Source organism: Zootoca vivipara, chromosome 2, assembly GCF_963506605.1.
Source record: "Zootoca vivipara chromosome 2, rZooViv1.1, whole genome shotgun sequence".
In the NCBI taxonomy this organism is placed as follows: domain Eukaryota; kingdom Metazoa; phylum Chordata; class Lepidosauria; order Squamata; family Lacertidae; genus Zootoca; species Zootoca vivipara.
In genome coordinates, this window is record NC_083277.1 from 56,523,951 (window position 1) to 56,551,918 (window position 27,968).

General features: G+C 41.7%; 1 protein-coding gene across 2 annotated transcripts; it reads right to left on the reverse strand.

Annotated features, from left to right (window-relative positions):
- Positions 1-54: 54 nt before the first annotated feature.
- Positions 55-27,968, reverse strand: REEP2 (receptor accessory protein 2). Of its 2 annotated transcripts, XR_009557123.1 has the most exons (9): positions 27,613-27,968; positions 26,939-27,011; positions 23,058-23,134; positions 21,913-22,033; positions 18,676-18,789; positions 18,069-18,216; positions 16,937-17,097; positions 12,589-14,850; positions 55-12,212 (listed from the first exon to the last, which is right to left on the reverse strand). XR_009557123.1 is itself a non-coding variant. In XM_035105909.2 (8 exons), exons 1-8 carry the CDS (start codon positions 27,642-27,644, stop codon positions 14,776-14,778), a joined length of 801 nt encoding a protein of 266 aa, XP_034961800.1. In that variant the 5' UTR covers positions 27,645-27,968; the 3' UTR covers positions 55-14,775. The 2 variants fall into 2 exon arrangements, 1 of the variants encoding a protein (XP_034961800.1); XM_035105909.2 differs by having other exon boundaries at positions 55-14,850.

Below are 27,968 nucleotides of genomic sequence, written 5' to 3' on the forward strand. Positions count from 1 at the left end.
GAGAAATCTCTCCAGCCAACATCATAGCAAACAGCCTGCCATCATACACACCAAGACGCCAATTTAAAGCCACCGTATCACAATATTTCAATCTGAGCATGTCGGAAATGATGTCTCCCTGGCACCTGCAGGGTTAATGCAAAATAATTTCCCCCAGAAACATTTCTGCACAGTTAATTGGCTATGTCTTTTCCTTTCTTTTTTTAACTGTCCTCCATCAGATCACAAAGCTAGCATTTAGTTACCATGGTCACCTATTACCCTGGAAACCATTAGATATTTTCTATATTTTTAGAATTTCACAATTGGTTCCTTTCCCATAGGAGATGGATACAGTTAACAGCATTGCCCTCCCACCCTGTCCCAGGGAATCACATTGGGCAGTGGCATGGGGGACACACACACACAATGACAGCACAGTTACCAGTGTAAGCTGGTGTTTGCAAGTAGGTTAGAAGACAAACAAATCCTTGCAGGATGCCCTTCCCTGTAGAGACGGCTTCCAAGAGGCTGATTGGATATTGCTGGAATGAAACATGTGGAATAATGGGAATGAAAAACTCTTTAAGTATGCTTAACCGGTGAGCCTTTCATTAACAGCACCAATAAAGCTGGAAAGGCTTTTTGTAGCTGAAGGCGAAAGCTAACTTCATTCTACGGTCCCTCCATGACTTTCAAACCCATAATTTTACACATAAAGATACAGTCTCTGCATAAAAGCTATTTCAGACTCTCAGCCTGCATCATTATCCAAATCACTCTCATCTACTTCCAGGCTTGTTGGGCACTTGAGCAAAGTTTCAGCAGGTGTGATACTCCCTCTGGTGGACAAAAAATAATAACCCCGAGTTTTCCTGCTTTATTTTTAGGTGAATGGTAACAGTCAAATCACATATAATAAACAGTATTTAAACCTTACTTCCTCAATGTCAGCATAAAGAATTATCATATATTCTAATTTAGGGCTGTCCAATTTCCAGCCACTGGGGATTAACTGAATTTCAGAAGAGGCAGCATCTCTCTTATTTTGCTTCAAATTATTGCCCTACTCAGGCTTTGCTCAGTGTGGTTTCAGCTCAGTGTTCAGACCTCCATGGGAGAATACGTAACAAAGGACAGAACACTGTACAATTCTAGGCAGGATTCTCTTGTTTTAGAATGCTGCCTAAAATTGTAGAATGTTCTGTCCTTTGTCAATTTAATCGGAAACAAAACAAAACAAAACAAACTCCAAGACAACCATGCTGGTCCCCCCCCCCAAATGCCCAAATCCACTGTTGGGTAATACTTTTATTAGGACCATCAAAATAGCACAAAATAGCACACAAGCCATGGACGTAGCCAAGGGGGAGGGGGGAGGCACAGGTCGTCGTCCCCCATACCAAGTTTAAAAAAGCACTGGAAATATTTAACTCACCAATCACATCAGTTCCTCCCCCCCCCAAAAAGACCTAGTCCTGCTCTCCCCTAACAAAAATCCTGGCTATGCCCATGGACAGCTAGATACTGTGTGTTTTGCTGAGGTTATGAGACAGATATGGGTAAAAGGCAGGCCTTATGGTTTTTCCAAAATGAAGATTAGCCATTGGGTGAAACCTGATAACCGCAAGCACCTAGCAGGGACTAATTCTGCCACCTGCAGTCTCCATCTTCAGGCTTCAATACTTCAACAGTTAGCCCAATTTTGGCATTTTGGGGGGTGCTCCCTTATCTGCCTCCCAAAACTTTGCTTCCTGTAACATCCAGCCTGACGAAACATTCTGGAGAACTTTAAGGATGCACACATTTTACAACGTTTTTTGTCATTCCTAATAAAAGTCTTGCCAATGTGTGGAGCTTGGTCTTTTTAAAAACCAGTTTCTATACAACACCTAATTATTATAGGCACTCAGTAAATATCATTAGAGCTGCAGTGTTTAGTCAATTACTTGGTTATGTGATTAAAAATATCTACAGACTACAATATGTCCCTGCTTAAATCAGTCAGCTGTTTAAAATAATTATTTAAATTCAAGTACTTGTAGAAATGGTTCCGGCCTGTTGAGTTCTCTGGGAAGGAGGGCTGTTCTCACTTCTATCCAATACTGTACTGAAGTGAAGGAAGGTGTGTGTGTGTGTGTGTGTGTGTGTGTGTGTGTGTGTGTGTACCTTGTCCAGTGAATAAGCTCTGGAATTGGCCTCCCCAGGAGTCCCACTTAATCTTCTTTACCTCTCAACTTCTCAAAAGGGCTACAAAGAAAGCTTTTTAAATGGGTGTTTGATATTTAATTATTCTGTTTTGAGCAATGGAGGGTGCAATCCATAAATACACACGTACTCAGGAATAAGTGCCATCAAGCTCATTTGACCTTACCACAAAGCTTACATGTATTGGATTGGGCTGTAATTCTGAAGGTTTTAGGTATTGCTGCCTTATTATTATTAAGAATAATTAATAATTAACAACAGCAACAACAACAACAAAACAACAACGTTTATTAAATTTGCTCATCGTTTTAGCCTGTCCAAGGCAACCCAAAGCGACTTACAACCAAATTATGGACATTATGTATTTTTTTTATATTCCATGTCATTACTTTTTATGCTGTTTTTGGTTGCAAGCTAAAAAAAAAAAGGAAGCTAAATTTTCTATGCAGTTGATCAATAGATATAGCCTCTTGTTCTGGTCCTGCAAAGTGAGTAACCTTGCTTTATATTATATAACAACTTAACAATCTTCTGCGACGATGTCTGCTGCAACACATTTATGCATAATCTGAAAACCAGTTCATGTTCTTTACAACTATTTTCTCATGTACCATACATTTCTTCAGATTTAATACAGCAATTGGCTAAAACTCATACTATCTTAAGTACCGTTATTATATTTCATTGGTGACAGAGTTAAACCTAAGGGTAAACAAAGTACTCCTTCAAAACACCAGCTCTCACGTTATAGAACTGGTTCTCCAAACGTTTAAAGCCAGCCCTACAAGCTGTTATTTTCTTCTATGCTAATAAAAGCTCTGCAATCTGTTGCCAGGAAACAATTGCTTATCTCACAGATGACAAATTTAATCTTACTTGGGCAAGCTGGGACCAAGTGTCACAAAGGTGTAGCAAGTTTTCAAGTTCTCCAGCACTTTTCAACAGGCAAGGTGTTGCACAATGCAGGGGGCAGCGGAGGGGAACAGGAGTACAAAAATTAGACTGCTGTTGTAGCGATGGGGTGAGTTTGTAGACTCAGTTCCAATATAGGGATTGCAGACAGACTAAGTGCCTCCCGTATGCTACAGGTACCAGGGTACACACCTAGAATTCTGGAATAAATAAGCATTGGCTGCTTTCCCCATTTGTGAGTAACTCTCCGGCTTGTAACCCTGATCAGTCCCAAGCCCAAAGATTCCTGGGATAGGCAGAGGTTTTACCTTAAGCATCAGAGATGGACTGACCTTATACATCACTTGGGAAGACAGCCGAACTAATGCCAGTGTACTGAAAGAAGCAAAGATCACCAGCGTCGAAGCAATGATTCTTCAACATCAACTTTGTTGGACTGGTCATGTTGTGCAGATGCCTGATTATCGTCTTCCAAAGCAACTACTGTACTCTATTCTGAACTTTAAAAATAGAAAGCATAATGTTGGTGGTCAACAAGAGAGGTCTAAAGACCCTCTTCAAGGCAAATCTTTAAAAATGTAGTATAAACACCGACAACTGGGAAACACTGGCCTGCGATCGCTCCAACTGGAGAACAGCGTTTACCAAAGGTGTCATGGGCTTTGAAGACACTCAAACTCAGGACGAAATGTGCTAAGAGGAAGGCACGCTTGACAAACCCTCACAATGATCAACTCCTGCCCAGAAACCTATGTCCCCGCTGTGGAAGGACGTGTGGGTCCAGAATTGGCCTCCACAGTCACTTACGGACTCACTGTTAAAACCGTGTTTATGGAAGACAATCTTACTACCGGTAGCTATAAGCGATCGTCAAAGAAGATGATACATTGCATTTGGCACACATTATGTTTTGCCTTCACAAAGCTTTTATATTTCATCTCATCCACGCTCTTGTTTTTACAAAGCCCTTTTTCAGATGAGTTAATCACCAGATCACTGAATGCAAAACATTGTTTTGCAGCATAATACCCAACTCCCTTGAGTTGATATGCTGACTTTTCTTCCTCCTCTCTCCAAAAATCCCCATGGCAGTTATCAAATAGTGGTTCAGGAGTTTGCATGCCCCCTGAAGAGGTTTTAGGAGTGATACAGCACTAAGAATGAGCCAGTCACAGATTCAATTCAAGGAGTTGTTTTTGGTCTTTAAGGCCCTTCACAGCTTGGGACTAGAGTATCCAAAGGACCACCTCTCCCCACACCAATGCAGACCCTTGGAGGGCCCTCCAGAGTATGGTGTCGTGGGTCCAGGAGAGATTGTCTTGTCAGTGGTGGTTGTCGAATATCCTCATTTAAGGGGCACCAAATGTGCTTACTTTGGTATCAAGCAATAACCTTTTAATTTCCCCAGGATTTTAACAGTCTTAGATTTAAGCTCCATTTCCCCTCTGTGCCTTCTGTTTTTGTGCTTTATTAAGTTTCTATTGTTACTGAATTTTAAATTATTTCTTCTTATGAACAGCATTCAGAATTTTGTTATAGGGTGACCAATAAACACTTAATAAACTGGTGGAATGGTTGAATTCAGGATCGCTATGGAGTTTGTTTGTTTTTTAAAGCAAAATTCCACTTTAGGCATTCTGGGAAAATGTTTTGGAACTGTTGTGAGTAGAACCTCTTCAGAGTCATATTCAGGTATCTCCAGTGAAGAATTGTGGCTGGCTTATGTTCTGAACATTTGAAGTTTTGTTCCATTAGTACATTCCACCTAGCACTTTAACTATATTGAAGTACATGTAGTTCATGTTAACAATTTGCCTGACCTTGTGAGTTTTCACTAGCATTTTTATTTATAGACCTTATGAGTCATTTTTGCATGCTAAGTCAATGGCTTAGAAGTGATGTACAATAGAATAACAATCAAGTTCAATAGACAAAGTATTTGAACAGCTAGAACATCTTGTCAGGATATTTCTTGACTGTTTTCATTCCAGGCACTAGCCAAGCATGGAAAAGCACTTTCCTTTTGGGCCCCAACTGGGCCCCAACTGAGGGTTGCTATACAAGAGAAAATTATGGCAGTCATACACTAGGGTGCTGCAGATCTTTTGCTTGTAGCAGCTGCAGAAACAGCAACATTCAGATGCTAGACTGAGAGGTGATGCTGAAGACTTGTAAACAGGGGGGGTGTATATTTGTAAAAAGCAATATGCAAAATATGAAACACCTTTTGGAATATACTGTGTGCATGAGTGCTTTCTATGTGCACTATACGTGTGCAAAGGCATGTGCATAAGAAAGTTAAAGTACTTTGTCCACACCCACCACTAGCATGGAGCTTTTTGAAGCTTGGTCAATCCTCAATGTGGCCCTCAGCCAAAGGAAAGGTTAGCCAACATTGGACTATGGGAAGAACAAACTTGGGACATTTTGCCTCTTGCCTTTCTGTTGAATCAACAGACATATAAAAATAGTCAATGGCAATGCTCACAAGTTATAAAATTCATACTATATGTAAAGCTTTGGATTTTTTTTATTAGTACATGATTTATAGAATTTGAAAAGTGTCATGAAAAGAGAGCTCTTGCTTGGAATCTTTATGAAAGCCCTATGAACAATTTTGTTCATAGAAAATAGTGGCAGGGAAAGATGGTCTCCTCACATATCCCTATTTTCAGTGTAAAAGAGCAAAAACATTTATAAATCAATGTCAATTACTCATTTTGAACAACTTGTCTTTGGCATATTTCCAGTGTGGAAGTAGCTTCCTGAAAGAAAGAGCCCAAATTCTGAAATCACAACACAACACAATACAATAATTGGTGGAAGGAAGCAAGTTACGAACAGCCCTTCCAAGAACGGGGAAAGATTCGTGTTTACTGTACTTAAAAAATTAAAGAGACAAGAGGCCAATATATATTTGTCTACATTCCATATTATTTCTGATTCCAGTTTGTCATTGCAAATAAAACAGTAGCAGCTTTGATACTGGACTTTGCTACATACAAACACTTGTTCAAATATCTGTAATTCTCAAAGGTCTAACACCAAAGTTCATTCTTCTGGGCCAGAGAATTTCCAGGAAAGGTCAATTTCACAGTCTCAGGTGGCTGCTGTAAACTTTTTCTCCTCTGGAATCCTACTGCATTTGGTCCCACTGGTCCCAATACTTGGGTCCCAGGCTGCAACCTCTCTGCAGCTACGATACTCTTTTGAGGAAGGAGGAAATTCAACCACCATTGTCCTGAAGTTACAAATATTCTAATGAAGAGAATTCAAGGCCTGCTTGGGGTGAAAAAAACAGGAAGAGACACAGAATATAGTCATGATCTACCTAGTGAGAAATGGCGCAGAAGCTGTGCTGGAGGCCAATTGATTGATTGAAGTACATTCCGTGGCCTTCAAACAAACCTTTAATGCAATTGGTGTTACTCTCCCAGCCTTTCATGTGATATGATTTCAGTTAGTACATAAAGTGTAAAAACACTCATATAACCATGCAAACTGTTCCCAAATACGGCATATGTTAGATACCTCTTCTTACTAGATCACAACTTTATAAAGGGCTCAAGTAGGAAGAACAACAATTTGTTCTGGTAGGGTAAAATTATACAAGGTCATCTAGCAGGAGCCTTTGCCAGTCTCCAAGAGCCTGGAAAACACACAGATAAAATACTACTAAGGGTTCACAAAGTAATACTGATGAATGCATGTACACAGAGGCTCTGGGATACTTACACTGATATGTAACAAGACACCCAGACTCCCAGAGTCTGATACAGGTGCTTGAAGTGTAAGCATAGATTCGAGAGTATTTGCACAATGGCTACAATGTGGTATGGCTCAACCAGGTAACAAGATTGCCACATAAAAGAGAACAGGGATAAGAGGGTGGATTCCCACAGAGCAGGCTAAGTTTTTTTCCTGTAATACAGCATTTTCATATCCAGGGATGAAAGAGAACTGTGTGTTCTCTCCATAGGAGATCAATGGTTTTTCTGCAAGGCAGCAGGAAATAGGTTTATTTGGGGGGGAAGGGGTGCTGAGGTACATAGCTTCCTTCTTAAGATGTGCCCATGACTGTGAACATCCTCTATTCATGAGGTGGTGGTGGGGAGATGCATGTTTCTGAATAAATTCCAGCGAGACAGAACATGGACTCCTAGGGAAGAAAGAGATCATGGGGTAACCTTTCCAGGGCTAGTAAAATAATTTGTGCTGGACAAAGCAGTACCATGAAGAGCTCACTACAAGATGAAAGATGCAGGCGACAATCCAAGTCTGAAAACAGCAGCTGCCAGTAAGGTGGGTACAAAGAATGGTGTAGCATCAAGGATGAATTGTTTCCTGAACATCTATCTGATCTCAACAGACAGTCTTAGCATAGTCAATCAGTATACATAAGTAATACCTTGGTAGATAGAATATGGTGGAGGAGCTTTTCATTTCCCATTAAACTGCAAAACATGATAAGGTTGAGGGTGAGCAGCTGGGCTCATCTCTCTCAATAAGACAAGGAAATGGCTTCATTCAGACTGCCTACCGATATGTTTCTATTAGTTCATGTAGCTGACTCATCCTCGGAGTCTCACCAGATCCTGAGAATAACTGGCTATTATCCCATCTCCTTGGAAATCCCCTTTCCTTTTCTCAGTTTAGTCACATAAATCCTGTGGGAGGACCTCCTCTAGTCATTTGCTTAACAGCACCCTGTCCTGTCCTGCCTTGTTCATAAATCAAGATACTCTTCACCCTTCTACCAGTGTATAGATAGCTGCTGTGTATGGATTATTCTTTCTCTGGAGCAACGCAAGCAGTCCCCCCCCCCTTTTAATGCTACCAACACTGGCAGCTTGACAACAGCACAAAACAACATGTGGGGAGAAAGGTAGCCCTGCTGAGAAGGGAAAAATTGTTTATCCAATTCAGAGTCTAACTCCTAACAGAGGCAGCTTCCTACAGTCCCCTACATGCCCAAGGAGGAGTAAAGCTGACAAGATCCGATCTTCTCCTCTAGCCCATTTCACTCCTAAGGGGACATTTATTTTTTATAAGAACAACATCAACAAAATCTCAGCACAAGCTATTTTGCTGCCTGAGGTGGAACAGCAGATACCCTCTAACCCAGGCATCCCCAAGCTTCGGCCCTCCAGATGTTTTGGACTACAATTCTCATCTTCCCCAACCACTGGTCCTGTTAGCTAGGGATCATGGGAGTTGTAGGCCAAAACATCTGGAGGGCCGCAGTTTGGGGATGCCTGCTCTATCCCAAACAAAGTTTGTAGTACCCAAGGCTGACCAAGTTATTTTGTCACCAGAGACACAAAATCCTACAATCGCCTCTACTTGGCAGTCAAACTACAATAATAATTTATAAGTAAAAGTTAGCTGCAAATTCAGGACACCCCAAAACTGCTTTCTGAGGATGTATTCCCACTTAGCCTAATGGTAGAACTGGCTCTGAAAGAGTGTCATTTCCTTATAATGAACATTGTTTCTACAGAGGTCACATTAAAATGTGCATATTTAGTGTTTCTTCTGCTAAGAGGTTGCTTCAACTTCCCCTAGACCGCTTGAAATACTACAAAGTCTGCAAAACTAGTTTGACCAGAAATCAGAAGAAGAGGGTATGTCATATAGGCAATGGTCACTCCAAAATGTTGCCTCCTGTTCTCTGAAAAGCTATTGCCTACCCTCAGCCAGTATACTCACTGAAGACTTGACACAGTGGCCGAAGAGGCACTGGAGCTGCCAATGACAGCTGTAACTGAACTATGATGGCAAGGATCTGACTGACTGGGCAGCAGGATTAAGACCTTTAAATGAGTTTGCTTTACCCATTCTTGTTGTCCACTTCTTGCTGACTGACTGCTGTTCCTCAGGCAGAAGGGAATACACTGGTATAGCGTCCTACCATTGTCACGTCTACTGCTGCCTGTTCAACAAACAAGGGAAATGGCTGGCATTCAACATAATGAGTCTGTTTCTTGGCTCTGCTCCAGACCTGCCATGCAAATTCAAACCAGTCACTGTGAATGTCTGCAAAAGAATGACAGCAGCACTGTCCCCTTTACACAGCAAAAATCAGAGAATGCAAGTACTAAGGCAAGCTTAGATTAAAAGAATCCTGATGAAAGGAGGCAGAGGAAACACAGACTGCTACTGCTGCTGGAGAACTGGATCTACGTAACAACAGTGGCAGAGGAGTGACTTGTCAGTAAGCAAGCTGCTCCCAATGGAAAGGCTCTGTGAAACTTCAAGGCTTGTATTTGCTTACATTTGAGAGAGAAGGGTTCAGCCAATAGGAGTTGGCACTTCAACAGAAGCTGGTTGAAGAGAAGGCCATCAGATAACACCAGTGTTGTCCTGGTGCAAGGATAATATCCCAAAGAGGTTCTAAATGCCATGTCCAACATAACAACACAAGAAAAGGAAAACAAAAGGCAACCTCCCCCCAAAGTTCCTGGAGAAACAAGAAACATTTCACCGCTACACAATGTTGAAAGACGCTCTTGCCTGGAATGGGGAAGAGCCCAGATTTAATGATAAAAGTCTTTTCCAGATATATTCTTCCTCTGAAGCGCAGCATTATTAGAGCCTTCTGCTAGCTACATGGGTTCTCTTGCTATTACTCTTCTAATCTTACAACCCCAAAACACAACAGCAGAGCCGGACTATGGGAAGGCTGCAGAAATAGGACCATATTCTTACCACACTCTAAATCCAACGTTCTCTGCACTACAATGAAGTTTATTTATTTATTTATTTCCTAAAATTTATACGATGCTTGGTTGTAGAAAAAAACTGCAAAACTGACTAAGTGGCAATTCCATTTTGCACCTGACTACAAATAAGTTTTGAATTCTTCCATCGTGGACCTCCTAACAAGTAAGAGGTAAAGAGAGGTTAAAGAAAAGAATTCAGATTACCATGTTATTTATATGGTGATCTGTCCTATGATAGTCTCAATATCAGACTCTTTCATCATAGAGCCATTAATGGCACAACCCTATAATGTTTACATAGAAGTAAGTCTTATTATGTTTAGTGGTCCCAAGGAAGTGTACATAGGATCAGGGCCTTATCGTGATAAAGTCTCTTAAGAATAATAGCAGCCAATAGAGAGGAAAATCTCCATATCATCCCCCCCATGAATTGTTAAGCAGGCAAAGCAAAAAAAATTTTTTTTAATTGTTAAACAGGCTACCCAAGGGCCAGCTGCACATGATGTTAATCATATGATTTAACATCCTGCATATCTCCTGCTCCCAAGATTGTAAATAGCAAACACTGGGCCCCTCACCCAGGATCAGGTGCATGGGGAGGAGGTTTAACCCTTTCCTTCCACACTGCAGTTCCGATACCTGCCCTCACCGGAAAAAAAACAGCTATTCATAGCTGCCAAGTTCTCCCCTTTTTTAAGGGAAATTCCCTTATGCTGAATAGGCTTCCTCGCGAGATAAGGGAAAACTTGGCAGCTATGTAGCTATTTGGCATATGAGGGGAGTTCTCACTGCTGCCAATAGAAGCTTCCCTCCCATGCCAAACAACAGCTGAGTGGGGGGGTATTTTTGTTGGGACTGTAGCATAGGAGTTTTTGTTGGGACTGTAGCATAGGAGCATAGGAAAAGGTGCAGGAAAGGGCAGCTAAAATGATCAAGGGGCTGGAGAAACTGTCATATGAGAAAATATTACAGCATTTGGAGCTTCTGTTTTAAAAAAGGGAGAAAAAGTGGGGAGACATTACAGAGGTGTATAAAATAATACATGATGTAGAAAAAGGGAGTAGGGGAAAAGCAGTCATGTGAAGTATCTTGAGTCACTCTGTTTCCTCCCATATATCACAGAACAGTAAATAAATGGATCAAGATCTTAGAAACTATCCTATGAAGAACAACCGAGAAGGTAACATGTGGAATAGTATGTCCCATGACAGATGTGTGCAGCATAGGCCACCAAACCAAATGCAGCCCAGCTGCTATATACGAGGGCCTGCCAGCTATCTAACCTCTGACTCAATTTTGCAGCCTGAAATATGCATCCAAAATAAGTTTGTTGGGACTCAGGCAGGTCCCCATATATATCTGATCATCAAGCTGAATATACAGCCCAGCTGCAGGATAATGATATTCTTAAACGTAAAACTGATAGGGAATTTAAAATAATTAAGGGACACAAATATGAAAAGAGCACATGGTGTTACACAAAAGCGAACCAACAAAAAGCAGGCACCTAACAATTTAGATATTTTGTTGCCTGTTGAAAACATTTCTTTTATGATAAATGTTTTCAGAGGATTAATCGAATCAGTGTAGGTCAATTGTTCTGTATTTTAGATTGTTTGAATACTTGCACGTTTCACACCATCATGATATTTTCTTATGAGCCAGTGGTTTACAAATACTCTTATAAATATAACAAAAATAAAACACCTAATTGGACTACAATTAAAACTGATCCACAGGATGTGGTGAAAAGATGGGCACTGACAAGCAGACCAGGCTAATCTGAAAATGTAGAAACTGCCTCAGGACTTAAGCATCTCTGGGAATAGGCTCAAGTTGTTCAGCATCATCCCATCCTTATACTTCACTGGAAGCACTGCCAAAAAAACTCTGCACATTTCTAGAAGAAGTGTTAACCCTGATCCCAGTTTATCAACTTCTATGCAAAAGCACTGCCTCATACAAAGGATGCTGCGAAGAGTTTGATGTATGTGCTGTAAAAAAACACATGGCAGTATCTACAACTAACAACCACATTGCTGAAACACAAGTTGATAAAAGCAAGCAAGTTGATGAAAGTAGTGCTGCTTTCTCTGTGAAGCAGAAAGGCTTTCCCCTTCACATACTACAGCAATACAAATGTCTCATTTACAGCCAGCCCAGCATTCAAATGTACTTTCCCCAGTCATATTCCAAGCATAAGGAAGCGCAGCCATTTCACATGTAATCCTATAATTGATTCAAACAAAACTACTGAAGATTAATTGCATGGTACTAGGAGAGAGGGATCAGCTGTGTAAAAAGTGCAATGTGTTTCTACATTCTCACACTCAGCAAACCAAAGTACCTTCCAAGTAGTAAAAACCTAATCTGAGATTTAGGGTCTGCATCCTTGACAAATTAGGGACCCAGGTGGCACTGTGGGTTAACCCACAGAGTCTAGGGCTTGCTGATCAGAAGGTCGGTGGTTCAGATCCCTGCAACGGGGTGAGCTCCCGTTGCTCGGTCCCAGCTCCTGCCCACCTAGCAGTTCGAAAGCACACCAAAGTGCAAGTAGATAAATAGGTACCGCTCTGGCGGGCAGGTAAATGGCGTTTCCGTGCGCTGCTCTGGTTCGCCAGAAGCAGCTTTGTCATGCTGGCCACATGACCCGGAAGCTGTCTGCGGACAAACGCCGGCTCCCTCGGCCTATAGAGCGAGATGAGTGCCGCAACCCCAGAGTCGGACATGACCGGACCTGATGGTCAGGGGGCCCTTTACCCTTTACCTTTACAAATTACAAAATGTAATTTGTAATTATAGCTTCCCAATCTTTTGGCATTAAACAGCTGCTGCCAAAAAGAATGGCAAAAATGTTGTGATTCATTTTCTTTATACTTGCAGAGGCTGAACTGTCAGGTGTCCAGGAGAGAAGTAGAGCACGAGAGTGCAGGTGTGATTTGGAAGAGGATAAAGGGTGTCTCTTCAACTATGTAATCTTAATGGTAAGCCTTCTCTGCTCTGAAACTATACAAATTAAAAAATGTGCCTAAAGGTGCAATCTAAAGTACACGGATTAGGAAGCAGTCTCACAGAACTCAATGGAGGTTAGCTTCTTAGAAAACTTATTTAGGAAACAGTACATGTCAGCCTGTGGTGAAAAATCAAGATTTAAACTGAATAGTGAAGCAGCTGCATGGCCATGTTGCATACCCAACATCAGTCTGATTTGCCATTGACCTATAGTAATGAGGGTAACTGAAATTTGTTTCCAGCACTGTTAGATCTCATATATTTGCTCCACTGTTTAAAAGACTAGTGGCTTTGGCACATATTCCGAAGTTGGAGAATTTATTTAAGGTTAGAGAACAGCAGGGTTTATCTATATACTATGTATCTCAATATCCCTGCACTATAGTCCTAGATCAAGACAGTAATTTCTGTATATGTTAAACTGTCTGGAACAGAAATGTTTACCATTATTTATTTATCCATTTGATTGGAGCATGATATAAAACTGAATTCGGTTTTTCACAGAATGCTAGATGGTTAGAGCGTGGTGCTGATAATGCCAAGGTTGCAGGTTTCATCTCTGTATTGGAATTCAAGGAGTTGGGCTAGATGATCCTCAGAGTCTCTTACAATGCTACAATTCTATGATAGCCTCAAAAACTGCATAATATTGCCTCTAAAAAGTAACCAGAGTTAACAGGGAATGATGGAAGTCAGTGGTGGCAGAAATGAGTAGTTCCTGAGAGCCAAGTAACGTTATCCCTTATCCACCCATAGAATCATTTTGGAATGTCCCATCACTTACTTACCTCATTACAAAATGCCTGAAAAGCTCCAAAAAGGGTTGCTACCTTTTTGCCTACTTTTCAGGCTACACTGATTGAGCTCCAACCTTATATTCCCAGTGCAAATAAAGCATAATTAAGAACACAGCAGAAACTTAAGGTACCATCGATATTTCCTCCAGCTTCTTCCTTACACATGCCTTTTCCAAACAATTCTTACAGAAAACAGACTGACCTGTAAAATATAAAGGCAACTCTGAAGCAGGGGGCCAAAGTGTTTGGTTCTTAGACAGTGGCTATTCAGGATTTCAACTCTTTGGAGAGACTGATTTGTGCCAAGGCATCCTCACACCCTCTGCTCCAACCGTGGTCCTCTTAGCTTCGTCACCTTCCTCCCAGCCTTATTCTACTTGAAAAAAACCATGCAAATAGTTCTACCATTGCAACATCTACCATGAGCAGAGTTAAAACGCTTCCAACCAAGCAAGAGAGGCTGCTTAGAAATACGCACCGGATAGTGGTAAAGAAGCCAGCAGCTTGCATTCTCACCTTCCACCCACCCCTCTCCCAAACATCTGCAGACTCCCTGCAAAAAAACATCACTTTACCCAATCCCACAGGCAAGCAGTTGCCCATGTAGCAAAGCACCAAGCAAACCTACACTTCTGTCTCTTGCTTCTGCCCAAATGAGTTTAGATAACACTTTTTCTCAGTACCAGTCACTTTGCTCCAGGCACTTCCTAACAATTCCCCACAGCAGCTACAGCATGACAACCAGTGAAATGCTGAAATATTATTGGGGAGTTCTCCACCTCCAATTAGAATTTCAGTGGCACCCGTCTTGATTTTTTTCTTCTTCCAGCCTCTCTGTCAAAGATGGCTCTAACCCTAATTGAAGAGTTGTTCCAGCAAAGAGTTTCCCTATTAGGGTTACACACAGAGAGGGAATTCCAAAACAACAGGCTATGTACAGACAGATTAGCATTCTCTCCATCACAGAGATGAAGTGTAAATAATTCCTGAGGATGGCCATCCTCCAATCTGTGTGCCAAATTTCAGTCACCCTCTTGCCTTGGAATGAGCTCTACAAAGCAGTAGCTGTTATGTACATGATCTCAGCTCCCTTTCCTTGGAGAGTGCTCATCAAAGTGTCTGAAGAGCCCTAGGACAGACAGTCTTTAGGCTGACTCGCCAGCAGCACTGGAACCTGTAACTTTCTTCTTGGGACGGGCTTTGACAGTCTTTTGTGGGGGCTGGAAAGCAAGAGAAGAGAGAAATAACATGAAACTAGTTGCAGGATAAGGAGTTTTTTTAAAAAAAAAGAAATACCTTTGCTGAAATTTTTGCTGAGACCTCAGATCATTCACTGAGCTCCTGCTTCCAGAACAAAAGGAACTGATTGCTATCCAATTTTAAGCCCTCTTACTTCTGTAATTCTATTAATGAATCAATTCAATTAGTAACCTCAGAATAAGAAATGCTTCTGGTACAGTAGCATTAACAGAAAATGACAAATACAATCAAACTGAATAACCAGTATCATTTCAGCTACTCTTGAAGGCATGTCCAGATGTGTAGGAAACCTTTGGTTCAGATACAACCCAGCCACAGCCAATTCCTGTCACCCGACAGCTAAAGCACTCTACACCAGGCATCCCTAAACTCGGCCCTCCAGCTGTTTTGGGACTACAACTCCCACCATCCCTAGCTAATAGGACCAGTGGTCAGGGATGATGGGAAACTGAAGTCCCAAAACAGCTGGAGGGCCGAGTTTGGGGATGCCTGCTCTACACTAACTGACCTGATGTGCTGCATTGTGGCCAGCAAGACCACCACCAAATTTCAGTTAATGTCAAATATGTGAAACTTTTTTTCTCTTTAACAAGGGGTGCTTCCAGATAAAGGTTTATTGTGAAACTAGTGCTATCCATGCACACAAGTATTTTTGCACAGTCCACAGGAGACTGTCATCATCAAAATGCCAGCCTATGCTTTTTGACATATAATCCAAATTCCCTCTTAATGTGAAATATATATGGAAGCTCATTAGTGCATTTTTGGTTGGGACTTTTCTCCTAAAATAATAATAATTTAATTTAGATTTAAATAACAAAAACAAAATGAAAATTGATATCCCCATATAGTTGTGCATATATCCAGAGCAGAAAATGTTACTGAAGGACAAGGGAGCAATTATTGAAGGGAGAGGCCAGAAAACCACAACATGGAAACATTTCTTCAAGGTGTGGTGTGGACCTGATAAAGTGCAATTACTATGAAAAATCTAAGATTAAAAACTGGATGTGTGGGCATGTGCACCAACTGCACACACAGTAAATCTTATTTGAGCTACTTGTTTGCAACATAAAACCATACTAAATAATATATTTTGGCACTGGAAAAATCAAGAAGTGGAGCAAAAAAAAAAGAGCTGATGAATGTCTGCAGGCTGTGCCCCTAATGTCAGCAGCAGATCATGCAAAAACTCATAAAACTGGATGCATCCTGAGTGCCAAATAAGATGTGGCAGTGGCACATTTATCTTTATTCATTCATGTGCCTTTGCATTCACAAATGAAGCAGGGGAGTCCAATTTTAACATCAAAAGGGGGTACATAAGAGAAGGAAGTTGAATCTCCCCTCCTCTGCTTTTCCTTCCCATGTTCCAACACCCTAAGCCCTTTCTCAAAGCTCAGCCAACTTCCAGTACTACAAGAGGAGAGTGGGGACAATAGAGCACGGGAAGGTAAGCAAATGAATGAAGAAGTATTCAGCTGGTCATGCACATTCTCATTTAAAAATGTTAAAAATGAGACACTATCCACTCTCTGTTTAGCATAGCAATGGTGCAAATGAACAAACAAGTTGCTACTGCCATCACATCTACTTTCAGCCTTTAATAATGCCTTAAATTCTTACTAAAGATGCATCTAAATTATTGACAGAATAGGAATGTGAAACAACAGGAGGAATTCAACATCACACTCTTCTGATTGTTCTGTTACTGCAAACATTTCAGCCTCCCAGCCTCCCTCTTTCCTTCCCATGAGCAGTTCTGGGTGTTCTCCTGATCCCATCTGAGCCAATTTTGGGGGATACAAGGGAGAAAGCCCTTTTGTACAAGCTGAAGTTCTTGTGCAGGCTTCTGCTGCTGGGACCCATTAGTTGAATCCTGTCCAATACTTCAAAATGTAGTAAAAGATATTTGGCAGACAGGCAAAGCACACTTGCAAGGGATGGGCAGTTATTAAAAGGGATTATGTGCCAGGCTGAAGCACACAAGTTGTATATGAAGCAGGATCCAGCTGCAAGCTTTCCAAACCATTACATCCAGCTCACCTCAGTCTTTGTCACTTTTTTAGGAGCTTTAAGGCTCTGGGTCCGTTTGGGAACTTTGTCTCCTGTATCGTCATCTGATGGGTCTGTTCTGGCATCAGACTGGGCCCCATTATGTCTTTGAGACAGAGTCATCTCTTCCGATGAGGAATAACAGGATGCACCTGAGGAGAAAACCAAAAACAGAGCTGACCCTTATTTTTTAATATGGAGGAGGAGCAGAAAATGAATATGCCATCTCTGATGCCAAGGTTCTTGAAGGAAAGGAGAAAATAAATAATACTAATACTAAGGTGACTAATAATTTATTACACACACACACACACTTGTGCCCCACCCACCTGCCTGCGTTGACCCAGCCACTGTGGGCAGCTTCCAACAGAATATAACAGAACACAGTGAAACATCAGACGTTAAAAACTTCCCCAAAAAGGGAGCCTTCAGATGACTATGGAAAGTTGTGGAGAATTAAACTGTCAGGGTGACATAAGACTCCGCCTCTTTAAATGACTCTTTGAATCACTTTATTGGGATTCACCCCCCCCCCTTTTTAACAAAAGTAACAGGAGTTTGGTTCCTCCTCCAATCCAGACCAAGATTACAGTGTGAAGAGGAGGGGGGGAGATTACCCCCCTTTTGGTGGTGTGCAGTGTAAAGTGAAGAAGGGGTGCCCAGGTGCAGAGGAGATCAAACCCTCCATCTGCACACATCCTCTCCCCTCCCCCAGTCTATCTTCTAGCTAGGATCACTGGTTGAATGAAAATTATGCAGAGAAGATAAAGATAAAAGAAGTCGTTTTGTGTATGTGAACACAGAAACCTCCTTTTATGCTTCCACACCTTGCTTTATATATTACTGGAAAATACCCACATTTAAAAATACAGGCCTGCTAGTGCCATGAGCAGCATGGCCCAAACTATAGTATCTTGCTGCTTGGAAAATGTGAATTCTTTCTTTAAGCAAAATGTCCATTGCAATTGTGAGTACTGCATGAAATATAGGTGTGCATGCACTCCAAGTTCAAAACATAAACATAGCTAACTACCACTGAAGTTAGACGCTTCAATATTTGCCCCAAGCCCACAACTCTTAGACATCTGCCCTCATTAAATAATATGAATGGATTGCTGTTAACCTGAATCATCAACAGTTTCAAGATGACCAGTAGCAGAAGTACGCATGCGTGGCTCAGGGCTCCGTAAATGCACAGTGTCATCATCCCGAATCAAAGTCAAGTCCTGCATGCTGAAACTCCGTAGTTTTTCAGACAAAACTCCTTGGCCCTTTAAGACACAATTACAAGTTGTAACTATTCACATGAGTTGAACCATTCAGAACACATCACAGAGGACATACTAGAATAGCTTCCAATGGAAAAGAACACACGGCGGCAGTTAGATGAGAGGGACACAGCTTGGGTCAGGCAATAATAATAATAACAACAACTTTTTTTTATACCCCGCCCCCGCCCCGACCAAAACTGGGCTCAGAGCGGCTAACATCAAATGTATAACACATTAACATAAAATCAGGCAATCAGTTAAAATACATCCTAAAATCAGGTCAGGATCAGAATAAAATCCAATCAGATGGCAACCCGCAGATGAGTTTGTCTCATGTCTAACTTGAAAGAACAACTTAGCAGTCAGCATGGAGGCAGGGAAGTGGGATAGAATTATGACACCAAAAGTCCAACAGAAGGGAACAGGGTTGATATGACACATAGGTATATAAGGCGTTACCTTTGCAGCTGCAGTAACTGCTGCATTGGCTGCCAAATTTAATCCTCGCTTGCCAACTCGCATCATAGTTTCATAACTCTTGTCACGGGCCTGGCTGATATACTCGTCGATTTCCTAGGATTTAATTGGTGGGGAAGGCCACATTAAAAATTATTTGCATAACTATAGCCCTCAAGAATGATACATACTCACACAAAAGCTTTTAAAAGGAAGTTTTTTGGGGAAGGGCTGAAGCTCAGTAGTAGAGCATCTGCTTTGAATACCGAATTACTTAGGGTTTAATTCTCAGTACCTCCAGGAAGGGCTGGGAATGTTGCCTACCTGAAACCCTGGCAAGAGCTGCCAGTCAGTATACACAATACTTGGCTAGATGGACTTATAGTCCAACTAGGTATAAGGCAAGGTCCAAGTCCATAGGGTTTTGTTGTTACAAAACAGAACAGAAGTTCTCAAAGTCATCAAAATGTTTTACGTTTGTCAACTATAAAACCTTTGAAACCTTCTCTAATGACTAAGTAAATCTTTCCAGAGGTTATAAACTATAAATCAATAGCTTGCATATTGGAATGAGAAAAAGAATCACCTATGGATCATCAATGCATATACACACAACAAAACAAACATAGCTGCACTAACAAACAATACACAGAGTACATAAATAATTCAGCAGGACAAGGTAACAGAAAAACCAACACCTCTCATTTTGAGAATCATGGACTTAGAGGTACCCATCACATCTTAACATAGGCAACCCAGGTAGGAGGGGAAGAAAAACATGCTTAAACAATTATTCACATGGAAGAATATATCTTTAAGTAAGACTAAGATCAAGCAGTAACTTGTCTTTATGGAACAGAAGAGAGGAATTTCACAAACTAGTTCCGGCAGCAATGAAGCATAATTCTAAAGGCCAGTTTTAAGGTATCATGACTTAACAGTAAATGTTGACTTCAATGTCAACATCAATATCAACATGTTGACTTCCAGTAAATGCTACATTTTGCATTCTGTTTCACAACTATGATGACCTAGCAAGCCAAGTGCAAAAGTCATTGTTGACTCCAGCAGGTGGATGATCAAGGGGAAAGAGAAACAAAGGTTGCAGCCTTTGGAACTTTTTAGTTTTGAGAAGAGGCAAGAAAGAGGTGACATGATAGAAATTTAAAGTTATGCATGCCATAGAGAAAGTGGATAGAGAAAAGTTTCCCCCCTCTTTCATAACACTAGAACTTATATCCAGTGAAGCTGAATGTTGGAAGATTCAGGACAGATAAAAGAAAGTACTAATTTACACAATGCCCAGTGAAACCATGGAACTCGCTCCCATTGCAGACAGTGATGGCCACTAAGTTGAGTGGGTTTTAAATTTATGGAGGATAAAGTTAACAATGTCTACTAGCCATCATGACTATGCTCTGCCTCCACAGTTAGAGGCAGCAATGCTTCTAAAATCAAGTTTTTGGAAACTCCAAGAGGTGAGAGTGCTCTTTTCTACAGCCCCTGCTTGTGAGTTTCCCACATACATCTTGTTGGTCACTATGAGAACAGGATGCTAGACTAGATGGCCCATTGGCCTGATCCAGCAGGCTCTTCTAATGTCCTTATGGGTGCAAAGTAGTGTTATTTAGTGGGAAATTCACCATATCCACATTTTCCAATGTCTGCTACTGACTGTCCTAGTCATGCTTGGAACAGATTTAACATTTAGTTAAAAATATAAAACTTTGAAATCCTGCTATGCTCATGCTCTGGATCTCTTTAGAAATATAGAAGTCTGAATTTCAAGAAAGAATGTGAAACAGCATGAAATAGCAGCACCAGTCTGAGAAGTCAGTCAGTGCTAGAGGAAGCTTAACTAAATGTATGCATAAAGACATTGTGATTGAATGCAATGCTTTGTACCCCGTCCCCAAAAACGCAGAAGTATACAGTGCTTTTCAAGAAATGCAGACTGGGAGAATGTTTGTGTTGCCTTACATGGATCCATGGGATCCCTATCAAATACACTGAGAATTAGCTTAATCATTTCACAATTATCAGACCTGTTTATTTTGTGAATAACAGTCATCATTTAAACATACATGTGCTATCATAACTGACACAAGGCATATATACTAATATTGTTACAAAAAGTATGGTAAGTAGCAGTCCTTATATAGAGACAGCCAGCCTTTGGCCTGTTAATCCTAGGGACTGCCTAGCTCTCTTTTGCAACACTGAGGTATTAGCAGAGAAAGGATTAAATATAGTTCATGTGATTTAAAGCTGCTTATGGAACTTGCTTCCTTGTGTGCAGAGCATTCTTCTTTTTTAGCATTATGACCATGTACCCGTAATTTTTCTGAATCTCGAGACACTTCTGCCTAAAATCCTAACCCCTTCTTGCACCAACATCATGAAGCCAGAATAAAATCCAGAAATGAAGGAAAACATTACAGACTAGATAGCACAGCAGAATGAATCCTACATAGCAAGTGCTCTGAGTCTCCCAAAGTGTGGCCCAGCACTAACATATAGTGGTTTAAAGGAAGGAAAATAAATATTCCAGTGAAGGCTACTCCCAGAAGGCTCAAAAATTACTCAAAAAAATTCTCTCCTAAGATAAAAATGCATAAGGCACTTACAAGTGGGTGGAGACTGTCACCCCTTATCTGCAGGCTCAAACTAAATGAATGACTGTGTCTATACTTTGCCCTGTGCTAGAACTACATGAGATGAAGGAGAATAATTACATATCTACCACTAATCGCAGTGTAGACTACAAAGAGTAAAGGTCCCAAAAATTAATAAAGGATCAATTAATACAGCAGCAAATGCTGAAAACATTGGTCAGAATCCAAATTGCCTCATGTATGAATGGACTGCAGCTCTGCACACACAGAAAAAGTTTGTCGTTTCTCTTCTGGTTATAGCCCCCTACCCTGCAACAAATGTTGTTCCAAAGAGTCCCTCAAGCTCTCCATGCATGGCCCTTTGGCTCACAGTTAGGAGCCATGAACTCTACTCTAAAGCTACGTTATTCAGGATAGAGCTAACAAATTCTCATCAGGCTACAAACTAGGAATTCACTATTGCTCTGTAAAAGCAGCAGTTGCCACACATATATTATGAGCAGGCATAAGCATGATTAATATCAAGCACAGACAGAGCTCATACCAGTATCTTTTCTGCAATCTATCATGATCTCATGTCACTAAACTTCCAGGATTTATATGTAGGGCAATCTGAAGGAAGTACCTTCTCCTTATTGGAGAGCGTTGGGTGAACAAACTTCCTGTAGAGCACGCTGGAGCCCTTGGTGTAAGGAGAGAGCAGCCAGATCACAAATGCGATTTTCAGCTCGAAATAAAAGGGAAACCTGAGAGAAATGGAAAAGCTAGAATCAAGCTCAGGTTAGAGATGAACAAAGACTGGCAGTCCAGAGAGCAGCAAAGATGAGATAAGCAGAAGGAAGAAGAGAGAAGCTACAGATGGAACAGAAACAACATGACAAGGCCAGCTATTGAACAGGCCACACATATCCTTTACGGGATGTATCTTCTTGAAGTCTCTTTTTAAGTTTTCTCCATAACCTTGATAAGTCCATATCCAAAGTTATCATCAACCCTGCAAACAGAATTATGTCCCAGAAGTTGCACTACTCAAGTATTTGTGGAGAGAGTCATTGGGAAGAGAGTAACATTGGGGTGTTCCATCATGATTGGCCCTCTGCCTGGGAACGACTGATGTTTCCAACCCAGCAATTACCCCCTTCATTTTAGACTTCTGGACAAAGTTACAGCTAGGAGTTTTGAACACAGATACTGCAGGATTAGGACATCACCTCTGTCCTCAGTACTAGTCATGACAAGTTAAGTCAGCACAATACCGCTCAATGTTTGCCTAACAGGGATTTACATTGTTGAGAACAAATCTTTGTAAATTTGTTAGCAAAGCACAAGACATGCAACAGTGTCAGAACCTAACATTTAATCAGAACTAGAATAATAATATCCCTGTAGTTTCCATTAGGTTTCAGCTTCTCTCCCTCGCACCCCACAAATTAGATTCATAAAACTAGAATCTCATTCTTCATTAATTTTTTGCTCTCTAGAAGACCCTATATCTTTTTTTCTAGGTTGGGAGGACAGGCAGAACAACTATACATTTTTGCCAACAATACAACTTTCAGTCATTGTGTATATGGTTTACTATAGAACATTCAAATAATAAACCTGAACCCCATGTTCGTTTTTCTCAAGAACAGGATAACTACAGGGAAGCTGAATACCTTACCAAATTGCCTCACAGCAGCCAATTCTAGATGGATAACTGAAAAAGAATTGAAGTATCCAGTAGTCCCCCCCCCCCCGCTTACTTCCTATGTGTGGCAAGGTACTTACCAAGAGAGAATGATGTCTGTGAGTGTCTCTGCTGTAGTGAAGAAAGCAAACACAATCCAATACATCATCCATTTGACCTGAAAGACAGCCAGCACCATTACATATCATTTGAAAGTTGCAACCTACTTAAAACAAATTCCTGACTGATGCCAAATCTTGTCATTTTGAAGCAGTTCATTATAATTATACCCATGTCTAAATGTCAGCAATTCTGGGTTTCAAAGAGTTGGTCTCTCTGTTCAGCAGTGTCTAGTAGCAGAGACATCAAGGCAAATTCCAAAAACAGAAATTCTGCTTTAAGTTTCACCCGCCAATAATTTTCAGACACCTATAGCTTTTCACCACACTTAAGTCTTATCATTACTTGGCCACGTGTACAGCCTTTTTGTCAATTCAAATGACCTGGAACTTTTGCACTTTTGTGAACAATGTGTGCAGATCTGAGATATACATAGTTCAATGGTCCTGTTCACAGTGTAATGTGGTGTAATGCACATTTCTCCTCTAACATCTGCACTGACGCCATCAAGGAACCTGGGCAGTTGTAACAGATTCTGAACAACCACCCCTCTTTACCAGATTGCACTAACCTCACAAAGGAATTAAAACCTTGCACATCCTATTTACAACTGGTGCTTGAGAATAGAGACCTTGTTTGCACATCATGGCAATGGCTTATCATGCAGAATTGTATTACTCCTACTTCACTCTTCTTGACTCATGCAAGCAAGAAACAAACAAACAAACAAACAAACAAACAACTCCTAGCTTTCCATTGTGTCTGAACCATACATTGTGCTTTGTTTAACTCCAACAAGACACAGTTTGTAACTAAGGTTTGTTCATGGCTTACTGATCATGGTTTGATAGAATAGAACAAACCATGATTAAACACTCATCTAAATATGCTGGTTTGTTTCCTCCAAACATCGCCAGGAGGACCAAAATAGTCCTGCTTGGCATGTCCATGGTAAATTATTAACTATAGTTTACCACAATGTGTGACCTGGGGGAGTCTTTCATGTCTGATTTTCCTATCCCTTGTTCTCCTGTTTTGGTTGTGCTGTGCAAAAGTCTGATCTTCACTAGGAAGTCTTAACCATTTCCAGGATGAGAGACAACACAGGAAACTGAGAGATACATTTTATGAGTAAATAATGTTACTACCCACAAATCAACAATTCTCAGCAAAAAAAATTGGGGGTGACCACAACAACTTAATTATAAGATGGACTACCAATATCAAAGCAGATTACCATGATAATAGTATAAACAATGCAATGTATCCCCACACCAAAAAGGAGGAGTTGACCTTTATCACAGCATGTCAATTTTGCTACAGTAAAGTTTAATACTAGTACAAATATTTTGGAAGCCAAGGTTATATCCTCATCTTTGTCTGAACAATTTAACAAGCCTGTTCCACACTAGAAAGAGAAGCTAGCTCCCCCTGCTGTTCCTTAACTTCAAGGCATTATGTAAAAAAAAATTGCCACTGAAATTGGTGTTGGCTTTCAACATATGGCTAGAAGAAGCTCCTGAAAAGCAGCTTATTCTTAAACAGTAACTTTGAACTTGCAATTCCTTCCAAATACCTGGGTGACTCGCACTGCTATACTACGATGAAATCTGAAAGTGTCCATTTTTAGCCACTTCACTCTGTATTATGGTTATGAACAATATTTCTTTTTAGATTTCATACCGTCTACCCTTTATTAATTAGGGTTGCCCATGCCATATTCCCTAAAGTGAAAATCCAGACCAAGTTGTTGAGCCTTATGTAGGAACATTTAAAAAAATAAAAACAGCCCAAATTTACCATACGTCCAGGTTTTCCCGGACATTTTGCCGATTCAGCAAAAATATGCCTGGATGTCATTTTTCTGAGCGATTCTGACGTGTCCAGGAAAGCCCAGACATTTAGCATCCCTATTACTAATCTTTTGAAAAAAAAATTTTTGATGCTCTTGTTTTATTCTTATTAAAGCTTGAGGATATCCAAATAGCTTTTTCCCACTGACACTGACATATATTTTCAGCTAATATCAACTAACTCCAGAGACACCAAATCCAAGCATAGCTGCTATTTTAAAGTACTTTCCTTCAAATTGTGTTCCTCAGCATTCCTCATATTATCAGGGGTTCCTCAAGAAAATGATCAGTAAAGGCAGACAAAGTAAAAAAACAGCTTGCTTGCTGTTAACAAATTTGTCATTCAATGCACAGCTACATAGACATGATGGGGTATTTTAGGATGGCTACACACAACTCATGCAGGACAATGGCCAAGACTCTTTGCTCTCCATGTAGCCCCTCAATTACTGACCATGCAACCTTGAACAGGCGTGAGCAAGGGAGACTGGGATTTAGTAGTGGTTAGGGAAGGGCTGGCAACTTATAATAATAGTTACAACGAAAATTCTTTATTTGGGACCAAGGCTTTTCGATTCCCTGAACTTGTATTTGCAGGTCATCACTGTGCATGAACCATGGAATGCAGCAGAGAGCCAAATTTTCTCCCTAATGGGTCTGGGAAACTTAAGGCAATGAAACAATATGGGCAACAACTGGAATGACAATAGCGGATGACTCATGACAAATGTGATCACACAGGCTAGAGCTCACTTTCATCACCCTGGTGGTGATAGCAGCAAATGTCAGACTTTTCTGCCACCATTGAATCTACTCAGTTGTCCAATGAAACTCTTCTAGTGATCAATGTTTGGCCTTAAAGGTGGGGGAGGACCACTCAAGTAATTCACTGTGACCCGTTCACTGAACACTTCACAGAAAAAAACTACTCACATCCATTCCAAATTGGGTATCATAGTTAGGGCAAAGCCAGATGTACCTTTCACACCTCCAGTTATTCTGGATACATCTGCAATCCATGGATGTGGGAAGAATTCTTGGAGGAGTGAGACCTACCACATGTATGTTCAACTTTTGCCCTCCCTGACTAATAAAAGCCCCGCTGGGGTTTATGGGCCCCAGAGCCTGGGCTGGCCTTGCTGCCATGTCCTGGGCCCTCTTGATGAATGACCGCTTTGCCGGTGCTCGCTCGGCACATTTTAAACGGATGGGTCTACGTTTTAAAAACAAATAATCCATTCTGGATTTAAAATGCCTCTTTGCTGCTTTCAATTTTACAACAACTTTCAGAAGAAGCACATCCCATACTAAGAAGAATTCTTAGTATTACTCTTGAAAATGCCACAGGGAAACTGCAGCAAATAGAAAGTGGCAACAAAAAGAAACACTTGTTTTTTCACAAATGACACTAAAACGACACTTTTCACACTTTGGGCAAACAAGCAAGTGATAGAAGCATAGTTTTTAATGTGCAAAAATGTGCAACCATCTGGTTTAAATTGACTAAAAGCCATGCAGAAGGTGGCTTTTGCCATTTATGAAGCACATGCTATAGACTAGGCAAGTGGGCTGCACTAGCTGTAACCTTTACTGGAGAAAAAAGCAAAGAGGTAATGCAAATTAGTTGGAGCTGTGATGAAGCGACATCACGGATATATAGAGGTGCTAAAAAAAGTATTTAAGTCAATTGTGAAGACACCTCAGGAATTTTCACATTTGAGGTTTCTGTCATTTGGTGCTTAAATGGGTCTATAATGTAACTTATAACTGAAACTGAGCAGAATGGGTATTTCAGCTCTATTCCACCATTATTTATAGTACTCAAATAAGGCAGAAAATGCTCAGATGAACTATTCAATGTTGTGTAACACAGGTGACATGGACTGCAGCATCATTTTGCAGTACAATTCCAATTTCCTGCTTGAACAAGCTATGTCGCTAGTATCTTCACACCACCGGGAGACAAGCTACAGTATGGGTTGATGTATGGTTAATTGCCTCACACTTACATATTCCTTCACATTTTTCGTCTTCACAGCTTTGTAAGAGGAGTATGCTGGGTACAAGGTGCCGAAAACCAGCCTGGAACAAGAGGTTATTGTTGTTGTTATTATTATTTAAAAAGAAAAGAGAAAGGAAGAAGAAAAACCTAATGAGATTATTCATTCAGTTTAGAGTGGGTTCCAGGCCGGAGAAGCCCCGGTCCCAGCTAGCCCGCCCATCCACCCTCTTCCCCCCTTTCCGCTGCCAGCGCAGAGCAGGCCTAGCGCAGCTGCTGTAAGGCTGGCAGAGCTCAGAGGCGTTGGGCGCCCTACCTGCAGCCCTCAGGTGGTGGCGCCCAGAGGCCGTTAAACGGACAGCAGCTTAATAAGCAGGGGGGGGGGCCGCGGTGCCCAGGCGACGCCCCTGGGCTCGCTCTTGTCACCTGTCAGGGTCAGGGCTAAGCTGGGCGGGGTGGCAGCAGGGGCCGGGGGGGAGCGTCCGCCTCAGGAGCCCCCGAGAAGCAGAGGAGCCGAGGAGAGGGCTGGGCGCAGCGGGCACCACCGGGCGGGGTAGGATTCAGGAGAGCCACCCTTCCAGACGACCCCCGTCCCCATCTTCTTCCCGTTGCCTAGCAACGGGCGAGGAGGGCCTCCCCGTCGTCGTCGTTGTCCCCCTCCACCCTCCGCCGCCGCGCGCTTACACCACCAGCCGGGAGATGATCCAGGACACCATGGCGAGGCCGAGGCTCCTCCGGGGGCCGGCGGGGACTGGCGAGCTGGCTTTCGGCAGCGGTACCAGCGAGGAAAGGAGAGCGCTGTTAAAGGGCAGGTTCCTGCAGCAAGCGCGGCCCCGCCCCGGCTCCTTAAAGGGGAGGAGCCAGCGACGCCTGTCGGAGGGAAAAAGAGCAGCGGGCGCATGGCGGTGGGCTCGTCGTCAGTGCGGCGGGTGCTGCTGCTGCTGCTGGGCCTTCGCACAGGCGGGCGCGTCATCTCTCCGTGGCAGAGCAGCAGGTCCGGCGCCTCCGCCAGGCCCCGCGTCAAGCGACACGCTCCCCGC